The 19,517-nt window shown below is 42.6% G+C and overlaps 1 protein-coding gene across 1 annotated transcript; it reads right to left on the bottom strand.

The window, feature by feature from the left end:
• Positions 1-1,022: 1,022 nt before the first annotated feature.
• PYM1 (PYM homolog 1, exon junction complex associated factor) lies at positions 1,023-17,222 on the bottom strand. The gene is made up of 3 exons (XM_032644589.1): positions 17,177-17,222; positions 2,356-2,449; positions 1,023-1,966 (listed from the first exon to the last, which is right to left on the bottom strand). The coding sequence occupies exons 1-3, from the start codon at positions 17,208-17,210 to the stop codon at positions 1,483-1,485; spliced, it is 612 nt and encodes a 203-aa protein (XP_032500480.1). The 5' UTR covers positions 17,211-17,222; the 3' UTR covers positions 1,023-1,482.
• Positions 17,223-19,517: the final 2,295 nt, after the last annotated feature.

The following is a 19,517-nucleotide window of genomic DNA, read 5'->3' as shown; positions in this document are numbered from 1 at the left end:
GAGCACATGATCTAATAAGGAGGAGAAGGGCTAACAAGAAAACAAGTGACAATATAATAAATGCCACCACAAATGTAAGCGTGGAGTGTTAAGGAAGCAGGTTAAGAAAGACACCTTAATTAATATTTGAGAGTAACAAAAGTCTTCCCAGAGAAGATAACATTTAAGCAGAGATCCAAAGGCTAAGAAAGAGTTGATTAGGGAGAAGGGGACAGGAAGAGTATTCTAGGCAGAGGGACCAGCAGGGGCAAAGGACTAAGGCTCAGAGAATATGGCTCATTCGATGAAATGAAAGTTCAGTAGAGTTGAAGCAGTTTGACTAGAGTTAAAAGAATGGCAAGAAATGAGGCCAGATTGGGTGGAACCTTAAGAGTCAGGCTAAGAACTAAGGTTGACTTCTCCTCCGTGGGTTTCTATTCTGGCAGCTGGCTAGAAAGAAAGATTATGACAAGTGAAGGTGTGGAAATCAGAGGGTATGTGAAAATTAAGTGACAGCTCTTTTTGGCTGTAAACTCCTCTTCCTGTGTCATTAGTTTGCCCCACAATGCCATCTTGGGATGGCATCCGAGAAGGTAAAATTTCAAAAGAGCTGTCCCAGGAATTCCCTGGTGGTCCAGTGGTTAGGACTCGGCCCTTTCACTGCAGTGGCCCGGTTCAATCCCTGGTGGGAGAACTAAGATCCTGCAAGCCCTGCGATGTGGCCAAAAAAAAAAAAAATCAGGTCAATGACCTTCAGAAGTAAACAGTAAGGGAGATACTAGGGCCCCACTGCTATGCAGCACAATAATGATGATACATGTAAATTAATATCAGATTAAATTTGTTCTGTTTCGTTTTATTATATCACTAATTTCTATTCACTGAAGTCTGAGCAAACGTGTACAGAAGTCAGTGTTGCTAATTTGGTGATACACATTATTTTTAAAAATCAAAAAGAATATTACTCTCAATACTTATCTTCCTGTGCCAAACTGAAGGGGATAAAACACCTACTAGAAGCTGAAAAGAAGAGAGGCAAAACATGTTGTCTACTTGAGTTTATTCTGTTCTTTAAAAAAAAAAAAAAAAAAAAAGAGGTTAGGGATGGAGGGGGAAATAACCCATAAACACTGTGAACAGGAACCAAGACTCCAAGACTTGGGCGTACTCCCCCTACCCTCAACCTCAGTTCTCCAAGAGACTCCCACCCACCCAATTTTTTTTAAAACAAGACACCCAAATCAGCAGCAAAGGTACCTGGGATAGTCACTGAGATTTTGAACACTGGGAATGGGAGGGAGAAAAGTCCAAAAAAATAGGAGTTGGGGAAAAAAAGGGAAGGAATGAGGGAGAGGCTAGGCTCTGGAGGACGGAATTGGGCCATGAGAGGTGAAAGTGAGCCAGTACGGGGGTACCCCTCCTGACTGCTGCTGCCCACATTCCCCAGGACCCCAGAGAGCCCCATGGTTTGTTCTGCTGTCCATCCTCTATTCCCCAAAGGCCTCACAGGCCCAGCTCCAAGTCCTCTAGCTCCTCCTCCAACGCCCTCCTCCTCGCTAGCTTCTCCAGCTGCTCTTTGCTGGGCTGGCTGATTTCCCCAGCCTGGATCCGCTGCTGCAGCTCTTCCACCTGCCGAAGCTTCTTCTTTAGGTTCTTTATCTTCTTGGCCTTCTCAGCGGTGGCAGCTGAGTCAGGCTGGTCAGAGGCAGCTGCAGGCGCTGCCCGGGAGGCCTGTGGGGCACTGGGGACCTGGGCTGTCTCTCCCAGGGACACCTTCTCGAGAGTCCGGCTCAAGGCCTCCGCCTCCCCTTTCTCTTGCTGCTGCCGCCTCTTCTCCTTCCGCTTCAGGTTGCGTTTGGCTGTCTTGGAGAGGCCTGGTTCACCACCTTCCGGCCTGGATGGGGTGACCGGAGCAGTGGCCTCCGGGCTCAGGCCGGGAGGCAGTTCTGGTTTACTCTTGAAAAACTTCACATACTTGTTCTCATACCTGCGGGGAACAGTGTCAAAGAATCACTGACCTTTCGAGCCCTTTTCCTAACCTTGTCATTTATTTCACCCTTTTCACTTTCCTGCTTCCTTCCTCTGCCTCTGGCCCCTCCCCAACTTTCCTCTGCTCTGCAGGTTGTAGGATCCCTAGGTCCTAAAGCTCTGGATCTCTGAATGCTATTTACAGGTTCTGCTGAACAGAGGCCATAGCAACAGGACTTGTCAGTCACTTGGTTACTCATCCCTCACTCATCCCTGAATCCCAGCCCCCTCCTTCCCTTTCCTAGGATCCTGGGATCAGGAAATTCTTCCCTGATCTCATAGGCACACATGTTCTTTCTTGCTGTAGGGACCCCATTAAATACTCCCTCCTCACGCCTAACCACGCACACTGGGACCTCCTCCTGGGGCACATAGCCTTCTTTCACCCTCCGCTGCTTTCGCCAGGTCCCGTCAGGTCGCTGTGTTGAAGCGATGTACTTGCCTGAAATGGGAGAATTAAATTAGAGAGTTACTCTTTCTAATTTTCAAAGAGCCCCCAAGGTGAAAGAATGCATGAATGCACACAGCATCCCCCAGCACCTTCCACTAAATGCATCCATTAAGGCATTCTTTTCTCATATCAACCTTCAATCCCACTCTCATTATTTACTGAGTGCCTATAAACTGTATAATACACCATCCCTGCCCTCAGGGAGTTTCTACTTTTATAATCTAGTTGGCAAGACAGGGCAGGCATAGAGGAAGTTTAAAAAAAACAAAACAGCATGAGGACATCAAAGGACAGTACATGAATAAGAGGCTAAAAAGGGCAAAAACAAGAATCATAGGAAGGAGAAATGACCCAGGATGTAGAAAAGGGGAAGTTTTATTAAGGTGGATGGTGAAAAATAGGTCAACTTTCAGGAATCCATACTGTAGATATAAAAGCACCAGTACACAGGCTATATGTAAAGATGTTTGCATTATAATAATGTTGTTGCATTATTTAAATTGGCAAAAAGCTGAAAGCAACTTGAATGACCATCAATAGATGAGTGACTAAATAGACGTGGGTCATCCACATGATGGAACACCGTGCCGTTATGAAAAAGAATGTTAGATACAGATGTACTGACCTTGAATGGTATTCATGATACACTAAGTGAAAAAGCAAGTTGCAGAATAATGTGTAAAGATCCTTAAACTTTTTTCAGAATCCCCCATATGCTCTTATTTTGTAATATTATGCATTTCACTGTGCAATCTTTTTTTAAAAAATCACATCCGTTAATCTCATCAGAAAACCCTTTACTGAAAAGCTGTCACGCTTCCAGTGGCAGTTACAAGTTTTCCAAAATTCTAATTTCCACTTGAAGGCTTGAATCTTATCCCTGGCAACAAACACTGAGAGTTGTTTTCCTTGAAATGACAGGCTCACTTCTTTCATTTTTCAGGAAAATGCCTATCAGGTACTCAGGTCTGAATTACTATAGTTTGTCAGTGGTTCCTTCAAGGAAAAATAGAGTTCCATGAAAAGGAAGCTTGTTTAGCTTACAACTCCGACAACTGCGCCAGTGCTTTTCCTTGAGACACCACTTCAGTGTGCAGCAGTGTTTCATGCTTACTTCCCATTTAATTCACAGAGAACTCTAAAAAGATGTTTAATTTTCAGTTATAAGATGAGTAAGTTCTGGAGGTATAAGGTACAGCATGGTGACTATCGTCAGCAAAACTGAACTGTATACTTGAAAGTTGCTATGAGAGTAGAGTTTCAGTGTTCTCACCATAAATCAATGAAAAGGTAATTATGTGAGGTAAAGGATGTGTTAACTAACCTTATTGTGGTAAACCTTTCGCAATATATATGTGTATCAAATCATCACCTTGTACACCTATAACATTGTACACAATGTTAAATGTCAGTCATATCTCAATAAACCTGGAAAAATAGATAAAAAGATGTGTATTAAAGAGCCAGAGTTTAATAAAATTAATAATTTTTTATTGCATCATCAAGGATACTCTTAAGTGAAACTGGCATTATTTACTGCAAGCATGTGGCAGTGAAGAACACAATGACCAGTACGGTTTGGTGCCACCACCTTGATTAATGCTAAGAGGCCAGCAGTTTTACCCACCATTGCTTTTGTACCCTCAGTGCAAATGTCAACCCAGTAAAAGGGCAAATAACACCTCAGTATATTATCAAAATAGTTGTGCTTGCAGACCTCCTGATAGGGTCTTAGGGAATCCCCAAGGGTCCTGGACAACATTTTGAGAACTGCTGGTGTAGAGGGTGCTCCCATTCTTTTTGGGGCAAGGAGCAGCACTTAGAGGTCCAGACAGTTTGTGTATAGGGGCAAAGAGAAAGGTGTGGAAGGACACATACCAAGATACCAAGACTTTAATGCTGGTTACCTTAAGAGGAATAACCTGGAAGAAGAGGTGGTAGAAACCATTAAGCTTTAATAACATATTCCTAAAAAAAACACATATATATATTTATATCTTGTGTTAGTCTTGTTTTTCTTTTTTTTAGTGTAACTTTTTTTAGTATAACTTGTTAAAAAAAAAAGGAAAAAGAAGAAAATAAAAAAGGTTAACAAAATTAAAAGTCCAGTCCAGAGCCTCCCACGGGGATTATACATTGTTACATGAATTGGGTTTTTGTTCAAAAGGCAAATATCATTAATAAATTAAAACTAAAACAAAAAGTGTTAAAGAAAATGGGTAAGATTTGACAGGTAGAGGGGATGGGAGAAAGAACAAACATGCACCAAGGAAGGCTTGGATTTGGGGATGGCCTGAGTATGTAAAGAACAGAAAACAGAGGAGCCCAGGAGAACCAGACAGCTCATGATGGGGAATAACATGAAGCTAGGTTGAAAATTAAAAATGGGGCCAGACCTTAGAAAGCCTTAAAAACAAGGTCAAGGAATTTGGAATTTATCTGGTGAATAAAAGAGGGCCACTGAGGGGCTTCCCTGGTGGCGCAGTGGTTGAGAGTCCGCCTGCCGATGCAGGGGACACGGGTTCGTGCCCCAGTTCGGGAAGATCCCACATGCCGCGGAGCGGTTAATCCCGTGAGCCATGGCCGCTGAGCCTGCGTGTCCGGCGCCTGTGCTCCGCGACGGGAGAGGCCACAACAGTGAGAGGCCCGCATACCGCAAAAAAAAAAAAAAAAAGAGGGCCACTGAGAATATTGTTTGCTGAGCTGCAACAGTTTAGAGACAAGAGTAAAAATTCAAAAATGAAAAAACAGGCACTTCCCTGGTGGCCCAGTGGTTAAAAATCCACCTGCCAATGCAGGGGACACGGGTTTGAGCCCTGGTCCAGGAAGATCCCACATGCCGTGGAGCAGCTAAGCCCGTGCGCCACAACTACTGAAGCCCGTCCACCTAGGGCCCGTGCTCTGCAACAAGAGAAGCCACCGCAGTGCGAAGCCCGTGCACTGCAATGAAGAGTAGCTCCCGCTCACCGCAACTAGAGAAAGCCCGCGCACAGCAACAAAGACCCAATGCAGCCAAAAAGAAATAAAATAAGTAAATTAAAAAAATAATCATCTTTCAAAAAAACGACTGCAATAATCCTGGCATGAGAGACAGAACTAACTGAGAATGGAAAGGAAGAGAATGATGCCAGCCACGTCACCAAAGGATCAACCTCACTTGGTAATTCACTGACTGGGGGAAGCATAAAGAGGTTAAAGCCAAAGGCACTTCAACACACTTCGTTTTAGCAATGCCAATCTTGAAAATTTAGCATAAGGAAATAATTCCAACAGGAAAAAACGAAAACAGAAAAAAGAAGAAAGGGACAGTAATCATGTGAAAACTATGGCGTTATTTATAAATAGCTAAAAATTAAAAATAAACTTCACATCCAGTTATACAGGAGTGGTTTATAATATAGCCATTAAAAATGACCAAAAATTTTTAATCATTAATATGATATAACGGAATATAAAACATAAAGTTAGGTCTTCCCTGGTGGTGCAGTGGTTGAGAGTCCGCCTGCCGATGCAGGGGACACGGATTCGTGCCCGGTCCGGGAGGATCCCACATGCCGCGGAGCGGCTGGGCCCGTGAGCCATGGCCGCTGGGCCTGCGCGTCCGGAGCCTGTGCTCCGCAAAGGGAGGGGCCACAACGGTGAGAGGCCCGCGTACAGCAAAAAAAACAAAAACAAAAACATAAAGTTATATACGCTATGATTTATTATTAAATGTTATGCATATTCATAAGTTTAGAAAAGAAGGTGCAATACGAAAAGTTATGTTGGTGATTGGCTTATAAATAACTTTTCCTTTTAAAAATTCCAATTAATGTTGTTGCTATATTGTAGGTTTTTAAAAATCTCATTTTGGGTTTCAAATCCAAGCGGCTTTGGAGACACAAAGGAGAGTGAAATTACTTTTGACCAGGTAAAGTAAAATTTTATGGAGGACAAAGCATCTTTGTGATCTTTGGAAGATGAGCAGGATTTAGACAGGTGGATCGGAGTGTGGTTATGAGGAAAGATGAGAAAGGGAAGTATTTCAGGCTTATAGGACAACATAAACAAAGGGACAAATCAGACTACTTAAAATTCTTCCTGGATTCCTGTTGCCCTTAGGGTATTTACATGGAAGATGGAACCACACACAAAGGCCTTCTTGACCCAGCTCTCGCTAGTCTCCAGCCTCTTCACACCCAGTCATTCACACTCTCTGCTCCAGCCACTGAAATAGTCACAAATCTCACCTGTGTCTTTATTCTCTATGCCTTTTTGCTTTTAAAACAATCTTCCTTTGGCTTGGAATAGACTTTTCTTGATTCTTATCTTAGTTAACGCCTATTGGTCTTTAAAGGTCCAGTTCACGTATAAACTCCTCAGTGAAGTCCTTCCCGACCTCACCAACCCAAACCAGTTTAGAAGTTGCCCTTTGTGCACCCACAGCACCTGGTGTGGCCTTTTATCATGATCTAATGTTTAAAATAATTGTTTGCCTGCTTAAGAGCAGAAACTTTGCCTTTGATCTTTGAAGCAAAGGGCCTGGTCCATGAAAGACTGTAATTAATTCAAATTAATGAATAAATAAAGTTAAGCATCATATTAGGGAATAGCAAGAATCCAGTATATTTTGGCAAAAAGCATATGTAATGGAAAAAGAGACTAGAGGTAAATTAGTCAGAATATGAAAGGTATCCAACCTCCTCTTGAGTTTGGACTCAAGCTTCAGAAGGTGGGAGAACACTGAAGGCCATTAAGAGAGTGCATATGATCTGCACAAAGCATTGCTTTAAGAAGATTAACCTGAAAAATGTGTAACATAAACTAAAGGTAGAAAAAAATGAAAGCAATAGCTGCAATGTGAGAAGACTTGATTTAAATGGTCTCTATAAGTGTTGAAAAGAAAATGAAAGAGAAATTCATTATGAAGAATAAGTAGTCAGGATCTGAAGACTGCCAAGATTTGAATGAGAGAGAGGAAATCATTGTGCTACGGTGGATTTAATCTGGTGCTTTTCACGTTTTCTCTTATTTTTCACAACATCCCTGTGGGCATGTAGTGCGTATAGTAATAACATTATTCACACATGGATTTTAAATGTTTATTGAGTACTTGCTGCTGTGGCGGGCAATGTAACAGGAGCTAGGGATACAACAATGAATGAATAAAGCAAGCAAGGGTCTTGCCTTCTTGGAGCATGCATTCTAATTAAAAAGAAAGGTAGACCAAAAAAAAAAAAAAAGAAAGAAAGAAAGGCAGGGCTTCCTTGGTGGCGCAGTGGTTAAGAATCTGCCTGCCAATGCAGGGGACATGGGTTCGAGCCCTGGTCCAGGAAGATCCCACATGCCGCAGAGCAACTAAGCCCGTGCGCCACAACTACTGAGCCTGCGCTCTAGAGCCTGCGAGCCACAACTATGGAGCCTGCGAGCCACAACTACTGAGGCCCACGTGAAACAACTACTGAAGCCTGTGTGCCTAGAGCCTGTGCTCTGTAACAAGAGAAGCCACTGCAATGAGAAGCCTACGGACCACAACGAAGAGTAACCCCCGCTCGCCGCAACTAGAGAAAGCCCATGCGCAGCAAGGAAGACCCAACGCAGCCAAAAATAAATAAATTTATTTAAAAAAAAAAAAAAAGAGTCCATAGGAGAAAACCTTGTGAAAGTAACTAATTCAATTCTAGACAGGAAGTGTTTTTACATGGAATTAAGGAGAAAGGGACAATGCTAGAAACATACATTTAAGTACACTGCAGAGATTATAGTTGAAGCCTTAAGACTAGTAAAGATGGCAAAGGCGTGGATGGACCTAGATCCTCTCATACAGAGTGAAGTAAGTCACAAAGAGAAAAACAAGTACCATATATTAACGCATATATGTGGAATCTAGAAAAACGGTATAGATGATCTCATCTGTAAAGCAGAAATAGAGACAGAGACGGAGAGAACAAATGTATGGAAAACAAGGGAGAAAGGGCAGGGTGGGTGGGATGAACTGGGAGATTGGGACTGACATATATACAATACTATGTATAAAATAGATGACTAATGAGAACCTACTGTATAGCACAGGGAACTCTACTCGGTGCTCTGTGGTGACCTAAATGGGAAGGAAATCCAAAAAAGAGGGGATATATGTATACATATGGCTGATTAACTTAGCTGTACAGCAGAAACTGACACAGCAGTGTAAAGCAACTATACTCCAATAAAAAAATTTAATAAATAAAACACAGCAAAAAAAAAAAACAAAAGAAAAAGATGGAGTGTGAGAAAAGATAGGGCAGAAGCTTCTTGAATGGCCATCCTAACTGGAAGCCCTCAGAGATACAAATAGCCCATTATCACAAAGGAATACCTATTTTATGTTATCTGGTTTCAGTCTCTGGCCTTGATGGTATCCAAAGGTACAGTCAAAAAGAAGGGAGAGGTTTGCTGATTCCTAACCCTAGAAATAAAAACCATGGGCAGAATACCATGATTTTCAGTAGCATCTTTGAGAGAACCAGAAACTAGAGGTTAGAGACTGCTACTATAAGAACTTTGTAAGCTTTGTTATTTCCCCACATCTGCTATTTTGTAATCCTCAATCTATTTCCTTAAACTGAAAAGGGCTTTGTTTTCAGGGGTGGCAGGAAGACAGTGAAGAGACAACACAGCAAGGCTTGAAAGAACTCGAAGGGGTTAGGTGGAAGTGACTCTTAAAGGTGTGCTGAATCCCTGGGGCCTGTTTCAAAGTTAAGAAAGGAGATCTGGGTCACAGATCTGAGCCTGAGGATGACCTGAGGGCCAACAATTATAAGACTTAGATGTGGTTTCTTTTTTTTCTTTTTTTTTATTAGTCATCCAGACATGGTTTCTAACATAGAGAAAATATTAAAAAGAAGATCCAATCTGGAGGAATGACCCTGGAAAAACAGTCATGATTATTTTCCTCAAAGAAGAAAAGGTGTCAGCAACACTAGGAAATAATCCTTAGAAAAAAAGGACCAGGACAGTACTACTCCATGGAGACCAAAAGAGTTTGGAGTAACAGCAGGTGATTAACAGTATTAAATATTACAGAGAGATTAAGGAAAAGCAGAACTGAGTAGGAAAAGGTTATTGATTTTGGAAATTTGGAAATCCCTAATTATATTCAAGAATACAGCCTCAGACAAGTAGAGTGGTCAGAAGCCAGACTATAATTAAGTGCAATGAATGTTTATTGAAAGCCTCCTATGAGAAAAATACTATATGAAGTGCTACAGGGATTATCAAGATCAGTAAAATGGCCCCTACTTTCAAGAAATTTACAGTTTAAGTAAGGAAAAAGGTGGGCGAGTCAGGCAAACAAAGAATAAGACAAAAGTATAAATGTCTTAGGTATCCCTAAGAGACACGGACACATAACTAATAGAAGATTTCAAGAGAATAAATAACCACACCCCATTTGATGGGGGAAGGTGACAGGAAATTAGGAAAATCTCAGGGACTTGACCTCAAAAAGTAGGAAGCAGTAGTAATAATCACAACAGTAAATCAGTGGCTGATATTTTTGCAGGCAGAGAAAGGAAGGGAAAGGGCATTCCAAGAAGAATAACAAGCAAAATGATGGCAGTGTAAAACTCACAGTATGTTAAGAACAGTTAGGAAAGAATGTTTATTAATGAGTGGGTACTTTACACCGGGAACTTTACATACACTACCTGACTGAATCTAGACAATAGGTAGATTATTATGATCTACAGCTGAGGAAATAGCCTTCAAGAGGTTGAAGATATGTCCAAGATCACAAAGGCAGCATGTAGCTGCAGTCTGAACTCAGTCCTGACGCCAAAGCTTACATACCAGAACATTCCTATTCAACCTGTTTTATACTATACTGCCCAGTTTCACTAGAGAGTTTAGGCAGAGATATAGTATGTGATGATACTGTACTGAAAAGTGGTTTGTGCTCATATTAGAGAGGAGTATCTTAAATGTAAAAGTGAATGGTCCATATGTAAATTTGAGAGTCAATTCCAAAAAGATAACAGCAGCTACCCTTTATTGAGTGCTTGCTTCATGACAAGGATAGTACTCAGTGTTTTTTTTTTTGTATATATATATATATATAATTTTTCTTTTTTAAGATTTTTTTGACATGGACCATTTTTAAAGTCTTTATTGAATTTGTTACAATATTGCTTCTGTTTTATGTTTTGGTCTTTTGGCTGCGAGGCATGTAGGATCTTAGCTCCCTGACCAGGGATTGAACCCGCATCCCCTGCATTGGAAGACGAAGTCTTAACCACTGGACTGCCAGGGAAGTCCCTGTTTATATACATTATTTCATTTTCACAACTCCATGAAGGATTATTCGTTTCACAGATGATGAGAAATTTAATAATTTGCCCAAAGTTACAATGTCAGTAAACTGCAGTAGAATTCGAATCCAGGCTGTGGGTTCCAAAGGCTGTGCTTTTTACACCACTATTCTGTATTGTGTTATAAGTGAAGAAGAATACCAGAAAGTTCAACCTCACTAGTAATCAAAGGAAATACAAATTAAAACATCATTTTTACCTATCAAAGCAGTAGAATTTTTAAAGATCAGAATACCAGTGCAGTCCAAGAAGTGATGAAACCAGTATATTCATATACTGTCAATGGTAAAACCCTTCAGAAAGCAATGTGGGGGCTTCCCTGGTGGCGCAGTGGTTGAGAGTCCGCCTGCTGATGCAGGGGACACAGGTTCGTGCCCCGGTCCGGGAAGATCCCACATGCCACAGAGCGGCTGGGCCCGTGAGCCATGGCCACTGAGCCTGCGCGTCCGAAGCCTGTGCTCCGCAACGGGAGAGGCCACAACAGGGACAGGCCCGCGTACCGCAAAAAAAAAAAAAAAAAAAAGAAAGAAAGCAAGCAATCTGGCTAACTAAGAGAGAGAGAGTATAAGGTAGTCCTAACATACAGCAGCATTTCCTAAATATTGTTATGTAATAAAACACTACTTCTGTAAGATATTGTAACACTACTTCTGTAAGGTTATTACCAAAAAATTGTTAAATAAGTTTGAGAAATTCTGGGTTAAACATAGGAAAAAAATTTTTTGTTCTTATCAGCAAGACTTAAATGAGTTATGTTCTCGTTCATGTGAATATTCCAACGGAAATGTGGTTTACAGTGTTTCCCAAATTTATTTGACCACAGGAAGCTTATTTTTATTTTAGTTTTTTATTTTACAGCACATCTCACAGGACTACTAAGTGTTCTGAGAATCATACTTGGGGAAGTACAGCCATTCGGTATGATCCAAATTATGTTAAATAGATATGCTATATATATGCAGAGAAAGAAAAACTAAAAGGAAATGTAATTGTAGTTATCTTTGGGCTCTGCAATTACCAAATATGCATGGGACTTATATTTTATACTAGTTATGAAAATATTTTCCAAGTTTTCTACAATCAATATAAATTAATTTTATAATTACATAAAAATAAATAAATAAAAGTTTGTATCCTCCAATCCAGTAATTCGACTTTTGAGAAATCTGTCCTAACAAAATAACCCTAGGGCTTCCCTGGTGGCGCAGCAGTTGAGAGTCCGCCTGACAATGCAGGGGACACGGGTTCGAGCCCTGGTCTGGGAAGATCCCACATGCCGCGGAGCAACTAAGCCCGTGAGCCACAACTACTGAGCCTGCGCTCTAAAGCCCGCGAGCCACAACTACTGAGCCCATGTGCCGCAACTACTGAAGCCCGCATTCCTGGAGCCTGTGCTCCGCAACAACAGAAGCCACTACAGTGAGAGGCTCGCGCACCACAACAAAGAGTAGCCCCCACTCGCTGCAACTAGGGAAAGCCCGTGCACAGCAACGAAGACCCAATGCAGCCAAAAATAAATTAATTAATTTTAAAAAAAGAGAAAATAACCCTAAATGCAGACAAAAATTTATGCACAAAAATATTCATAGAGTTCTTATAACAAAAATTCTGGAAACAATCTAGAAGTCCAATAACAGTAGAAAGGTAAGAGAGGGTGTATGCCCAAATAATAAAACACTCTGCCAGTATTTTAAAAGATGTTTTCAAAGAGTTTTTAATAGCAAAGAAGAATACTTATGTCGTGAGGTTAAATGAAAAGGCAACACATAAAAATGTAAATACCATCTGATTAAAAAATGTTTTAAAAATGCACAGAAAAATAGAGATCAGAAGGGTATATGCCAAATTGAACAGTGGACAAATTATATTGAACAAAAATTAAATAATTAAATTTGTACTTAAGGAGCAGTAATCTGGTAACAGTGTGTCAAATGAACTGAAACAGAGAGAGACAGAGGTAGGACAACTGTTTAGGAGGTCACAGCAATATTTGCAGGATAAAGGAAACTAGAATTTTATCAGGCACTTAGACTGATTCAAGTACTCTGCTTGATACCTTACACATGTAATCTATTCTAATCCCTAATCTTTATAACAGTAATAATTACAGAACCATTTCTTGGGTACTTTCTATGCGCTAGACATGTACATTATTTCATTTAAATTTTAATCCTCACAATAATCCTATGTTGTAGGAGTTATTATTCCTATTTCATTGATGAGAAAACTAAACCTTGGATTCCCTAGGCTTAAAATTCCCAGGCCATGTAGCTAACAAGCATTGAAGATGGGAGAAGGGTAACAACAGCAGAAACAGAAAATGATACTTTGACAACTGGAGGGTTGGGGGTAGAAGAGGGAGTAAAAGTCAATGCAAAAACAACACCCCAGTTCATTTTGTTAATAACAACAAAAACACCTAGTGCTCTGATCTTGGTTTCCCACACCATTCTTAAGTAAAAGGAACAAGGGCTCCTTAGAGAAATAGCTGATTCTAGGACTGGGCCAGGAAATATGCAAGATGAGCCTGGAGCAGCTTCTAGTGCCAGAAAGTAAGAAAGAGCTAACAAAACAAAACAAACAAACAAAAAAAACCCTACACTGATGGGGATATGTCAAAGGGACACAGGGCCAACTAAAAGAGCTCCCAATGTTCAAAGCTGAAACATTTGAGCAATAAAATAAATAACCCGAAGTTCATATTGATACACATAACTGATCAAATAAATAAATGGCAGAAAAAAATAATAAATAAATAAATGAATGGCAGAGAAGAGACAAATCTGTGCAAAAGAATTTCAAATGATGTGTATAAATACTCCATCCTTAAGGAAGGTAGCATAACTCCCCACTCTTTAAGTGTGGGCTGTGAATAGTGACTTTCTTAAGAGTACAAAATGGAAAGGAGAAGGGGAAAAAAGTAACTTTACAGTGGAGAAACTTTACAAACACTACCTCAGTCAGGAGATCATGGTAAATATCAAGAGTAAAAAAATCTTTGTGATACTATGTATCCTCAATACATAGTATATGTACTATGATGAAAACCTCACTTTACTTCTATGGTCCTCCCCTAAAAAACACATAACCCCAGTCTAATCATGAGACAAACATCAAATTCCAATAGAGGGGCATCCTACAAAAATAACTGACCAATACTCCTCAGAACTGTTAAAGTCATCCAAAACAAGGAAAGTCTGAGAAACTGTCACAGCCAATAGGAGTTTAAGGAGACATGAGAACTAAACTTAATATGGGATCCTGGAACAGAAAAAAAATTAGGTAAAAACTAAGGAAATCTGAATAATGTATGGACCTTAGTTAATAACAATGTATGAATATCGGTTCATTAATTGCAATAACGATACCATACTAACATAAGATGTTAATAACAGGGGAAACTGAGTTTAAGGTATATGGGAACTGTATCATTTTCTCAATTTTTCTATAAATCTAAAACTGTTCTAAAAAGTAAAGTCTATTTAAAATAAAGAAAGAGAGAAATGATGCAATAAGCTGATCTTGGGTTGGCTAGAACAATGGTGCCTTTAACAGAAATAAGGAAGGAAAAACTGATATCGATTATGGTCAGACTGGATTTAAGGTGTGACAGTATATCCAAGAATGAAAGCTACTCACCAAACAATTAGAACTGACAACTCAGGAGAGAGGCTAGTGCTAGAAAGAAACCATTTTGAAGAGTTAAGGAACAGGGAATTCCCGGCAGTCCAGTCCTTAGGATTCGGTGCTTTCACTGCTGTGGCCCAGGTTCAATCCCTAGTCAGGGAACTAAGATCCTGAAAGCCGCAAGGCCAGAAAAAAAAAGTTGAGGAACAAGTAAGCAGTGAGGAAATGGAAATAGTATGTGTGGACCTGATATTCAAGAAATCAGGCTATGAAGAGGAAAGAAACAGAAATAACAGACCTTGATTTCTCAATGAAACAGAAAATGAGGCCATCTGCCACAAGAAGGGGAATTAAAAGGGAAAGTCACCGAGAGCTGAGAAAGGTAGGGGAAATAGCCATGGTAGAATGTAAGCAAACCAACAAAGAAGAATTGGAGAAAAGCTGTGATCTTGGCAGAAGTTAACATTAAGTTATATTATACTGAATGTGCTACTGTCTGTGCCTTTTCTCTAGCCATGTGCTGCGGCCTAGAAGCTGAAGCCAAGAAAACAGTAGATGGGTATGATTCAAGATAACAGAAGTGCTTGCTTAGTATTGAAGATCAAAATGAATGAGGAAAGCAATGAGGATAGTGACTGTTCACAGAGGTCTAGCAGGGTAGCATCAAAAGTAGTCATGAAGGGCTTCCCTGGTGGCGCAGTGGTTGAGAGTGTGCCTGCCGATGCAGGGGACCCGGGTTCGTGCCCCTGTCCGGGAAGATCCCACATGCCGCGGAGTGGCTGGGCCCGTGAGCCATGGCTGCTGAGCCTGCGCGTCCAAAGCCTGTGCTCCGCAACGGGAGAGACCACAACAGTGAGAGGCCCGCGAACCGCAAAAAAAAACAAACAAAAAAGTAGTCATGAAGATACTGGTAGACTCAATGAAATGGGAAAGGTCAAGGACCAGAGAACCTAAGGAGGGCAAAAAGCTGATTCTATGGGCATGTGGAAGTAAAAAAGGTGACTGGGTAAGGAAGCGAAAATAAGTGATGGGGAACACCTGAAGGGGGAAGCAGTGTCATAGGTGATGTCCTATGTGGTAGGATATGTAGTTCCAGATTGTAGTGATTCTAATGTGTGGCTGGTTTGAAAATTCAAAGGAAAGTTAATGGCCTCATGCTGAGGAACTATACAATAAGAGTATTCCAAAGATGCTGAAGACACTGAGAATGAGTGGAGACACTGAGAAACAGAATAAAAGAAAAGAAAAAAGAAAAAGATATGCTACATCAGGGTCCTTGTGAGCAGTGAATGGGCAGGTTTTAGAGAAAATTCTATAATTGCATGGCAGTACCTTCCATGAGACTTACAGTGACCGTGGTAGATCAATGATCTGGAAGTAGTAAGAGAAAGCAAAAAAGCAGTGTGATTCCTTCTCTTCCACACAGTCACAGAGAACAGAAGATACCTCTTGGTGGGAGGGTAGGGTGAGATGTGATATCTGGATGTCCGTTAAATCAGTTTAAAGAAAACGATTAAGAATAAAGAGAAGTGTACTGGACAATGAGTATCCAAAGCACACATTAAAAGAAGCAAACTGAAGAAGTACCTACTATGTAGAGAGCAAGAGAAGAGGTTGTACCACTTTGAAAGGTGAGGTTGCAGAGAAGTAGCAGAGACTTGGGTTGTCATTAGATACCATAGGAGAGGTGGATTGAGATGTAAGTAACATGGAAAACAAGCAAAGCAAGAGGCATAAAAGGTACATTTTAAAACAGACCGCATGTACCAAAGCACACACACACTGTCACTTCTACAGAATACACATACACAACGAGGGCTACAAAAAACAGTAATACTTTGCCTTGCACAGCGTTTTATAAATTGCTTTCACATATACTATCTTATTTGACTGTCACTGGGTAGATATACACATTTTTCTGAAGGTGGGGAAATTAGGATGGGCTACAGCCAAAATGAAAATCTTGATTTTCAGTTTTCAACACATAAACCTCACATACACAACAGATATTTCAGCATCTCAATCAGCCAGGTGGGAAAATCTTCTCTGATCAGAAGGCACAGTGGGTTCTGTAAACTTATCACACGGCTTGAGAGGCCACTAGACACCTTCTTGTTCACCTTCTACCACCTTAGATCCCTCAACTCCCATCACCATCGCCAGAGAAGGTACAGAAGGGTGGTGCCATCAAGGAGAAAACTCTAGCTGAAAGTTGTATTAGGTCCCTCTTCCCTTCACACCTCTGTACCTCAGTGACCCAACAATGAAAATAAGGGAGAGTGGAAAAAAGAACTATGTAGCAATGAGGAGGTCTCCAACAAATATAGCTTCAAGAAAAAGAATTTAAACGGGGCTAGGGTAGAGCAGAAAGCAGGTACACTGAGAGATGGGGGAGGGGAGGGGAAGAGGGGGAGAGCAGGAATTGGAGGGAACTGAGAGTGTAGGAGTCCCCAAGCCTGAAAAACCCAAAAGAGATATGGCAGCTCCAACTTCTGGACGAAAGCTAAGGGCCCGTGAGGGTCCTGGAGCAAGGTCCAGCATTGAAGGACCCCACGGTTTGGGTGACCGGAAGCGAAGACCCCCCAAACACGAGACCAGAAGGGGGCGCAGGTGACACCCCGTAGGAGAGAATGAATGGGGAAGGCGGTCCGGAGGGCGGGGCAAAGGAGGGGCCCCGGGATGGGCGGGGCACAGACCCCTTTCCAAGTCCGAACCCCTACCCCGAGAGCCCGGGGAGAAGCGGCTCCACATCTCCCGCACTCACCGCCGGTCTCATCAGTTACATAGGGAGTCGCCATCTTGAAAACGCAAACCACTTCCGGCGTGAGCGGGCTGGGGTCCCGCCCCCCTCCCCACCGGAAGTGCAGTCCTGATCGTAGCAAGCCACCATTTTAGTCTTAAAGGAAGAGTGCACCATTTCATGGACAGCAGTGAAGGAGGAGGAATGGGGTAGAAGCTGAAGACTCTAAAAAATAAGAGCTGTGGGCTCTTTTACTGCCACTGATAGCATTAGTGAGCGCCTGCTGCGTATACAGCAGTTCTCTGGGCGCCGAGAGAAGTTCCGAGGCACAGCCCCTCTCCTCAAGGCACTCTTCGACTGTCTAGGACCTGCCGGAGAAAAGGGGGCAAGGCCCACCTGCATCCAGAAAGGGCGGGGGGAGGGGGGCGGCTAATAAATGAGGAAAAGAAGAATATTCAGGCCCTGGCCTTCATCCAGGTCCCAGAGCAGCTTGGGGACATAGGACGGGACAGGCAAACTCCGGGAACGCACTGGGGCGCACCAATGTTGGGGGCGAACGCAAGACCCCAACTAACCCTCTCTTAGAAGGTGGGGAGGTCGAAATCGCGTGCCGATTGCCCTTGGCCGCTCAGCTTAACCCTCTGGACGTAGACTCGAGAGAGGGGAGTGCAAGGCCGAAGGCGCTGCCGGTCGGTCACCTGTCCCCGCAGCCTCAGGGTTGCCGGCGGCTTCTACGGCTGAGGAGGCGCGGCGGGCCGGGCTGGGCGGGCAGCCCGGGCCTGGCCCTGCCCCTGGGGCGGCCCCAGGGACTCGGGCGGCGAAGTGATGACGGCCCAAGTCTGCTCTGGCCTTCGACCCGGGAGCCTTCTCGGGCTTCGCCCCAGGGTCAGAGGGCAAGGCGAAGGCTTCTGGGCGGACCCAGTCAGTATTCTAATTAACCTCATCCAAGTATCTGGGCGATGGGGATCGATATCGGGGCAACGCGCCAATAATCTGAGCCGTACAGTCACTCCCTTTGCAGCCCTACCCTGCCCCGTGCCTCCCTATTCTTTAGAGGAACCCAAACGTTTTCCCTCCCCCGTTCTTTCAGCAGCTCTTGTTCCTTCTGGGCTAAGTCCTGCTAAACTCGTTTCCCTCACAGCTTGGGAGGGGCCGACTGCAAGTTCCTCTCCTCAGGTGTCTGCCCAGCCCTCTTCCTGCCCCCCCCCATGTTGCTTTTTCCTCATCAACCCATTTACCTTCCTCCAAATCCCCCACTTTGGCTTAGGTTAATGTCCAACAGAACCAGTTAGTGACCACCTCCAACGCTAGGCTGCATGTCCCACTTAAAAAACAAACAAACAAAAAACAGAGCAATGCCTGACTAGGAACTTAGTAAAGCTTTGAAATGAAGCTTCAGAAGTTTTATGGGGTCACAGTTTGGCTTCTCTTCCATACTCCACCTTCCTGAGTTCCACCAGAGGCCCAACTCAGAAGATCTCAAAAAGACTCATTTAAAAACTGATTTGCATTCAATACACTGTCGTTGCAAATGTTCTAACACTGCCATCCTTCATCCCTGCTCTTCTTTCACCAATTGTGCTTCAGCCCTGCTGGTCTAGTATCCTGTCCATAGCCTTGTTACTAAAGGTAAGAGTGAGCTGAAGCATCTAAAAACTAGAGGGATGTGTTGGTACTGACTGTACTACCTGAGGAGTACTAGTGGGCTAATCAAAGAACCTTTTTGCAAGAAGCAATCCTAAAGTGGCCCCTGTTGACCACCCTACCCTAGGCCCCCCACTATGCCTTCAGACATCCTGCCTCAGCTCTGGGGTTGACGGGAAGTGAAACTCAATTGTCTGCCTAGCAGACCTGCCTGGGACCCAGCCCTGAACCCCGGATGTGTCCCCCACCACCCTGAAGAGGAAGAGGGGAACGAAGAGGCTGGGGAGAACAAAGCTGTTGTTTTTTCCTTTCCCTTTGTTCATTGCGGTTTCTTTCTTTCTGATTTTTATGATGTGGTTGATTAAAGAAATGAGCACCTGGAACTGTAGGCATTAGACGCCTCCTCCTTAGATGTTTCTTGGCCTTTCTTCCTCCCACCCCCACCAATAACTGACTGGGGTATGATGGAGCACAGATCCGAAAGAAGATGCAAGCCTAGAGTATGACCGATTCCAACTTATTGCTTATTAGAGAGATCACCTCATGCCCCACTTTGAAGTCTCAAAAAATGTCTTAAAAGGAGCATCTTTAACTTCATGTAGGAACATAGCTGAGGATGACAGAGTGAAAAAACACAGGTCGTACATAGGGTGGTAGCACTGCAAGTGTTATTTGCAAGGAAAGCTGAGTGCCTTAAGGATTGGTATCATTCCAGGATTTC

Source organism: Phocoena sinus, chromosome 10 (assembly GCF_008692025.1).
Source record: "Phocoena sinus isolate mPhoSin1 chromosome 10, mPhoSin1.pri, whole genome shotgun sequence".
Lineage (NCBI taxonomy): Eukaryota > Metazoa > Chordata > Mammalia > Artiodactyla > Phocoenidae > Phocoena > Phocoena sinus.
This window is presented reverse-complemented; position numbering and strand designations above follow the sequence as displayed.

What these genes read in the sequence shown, in the direction of transcription:
- PYM1 (XM_032644589.1), bottom strand. Translation starts at nt 17,210, where the DNA reads ATGGCGACTCCCTATGTAACTGATGAGACCGGCG. An exon ending in TGTAACTGATGAGACCGGCG is followed by an intron (nt 2,450 to 17,176) that starts GTGAGTGCGGGA and finishes CTCCCATTTCAG; the next exon opens with GCAAGTACATCGCTTCAACA. An exon ending in CCCCAGGAGGAGGTCCCAGT is followed by an intron (nt 1,967 to 2,355) that starts GTGCGTGGTTAG and finishes TGTTCCCCGCAG; the next exon opens with GTATGAGAACAAGTATGTGA.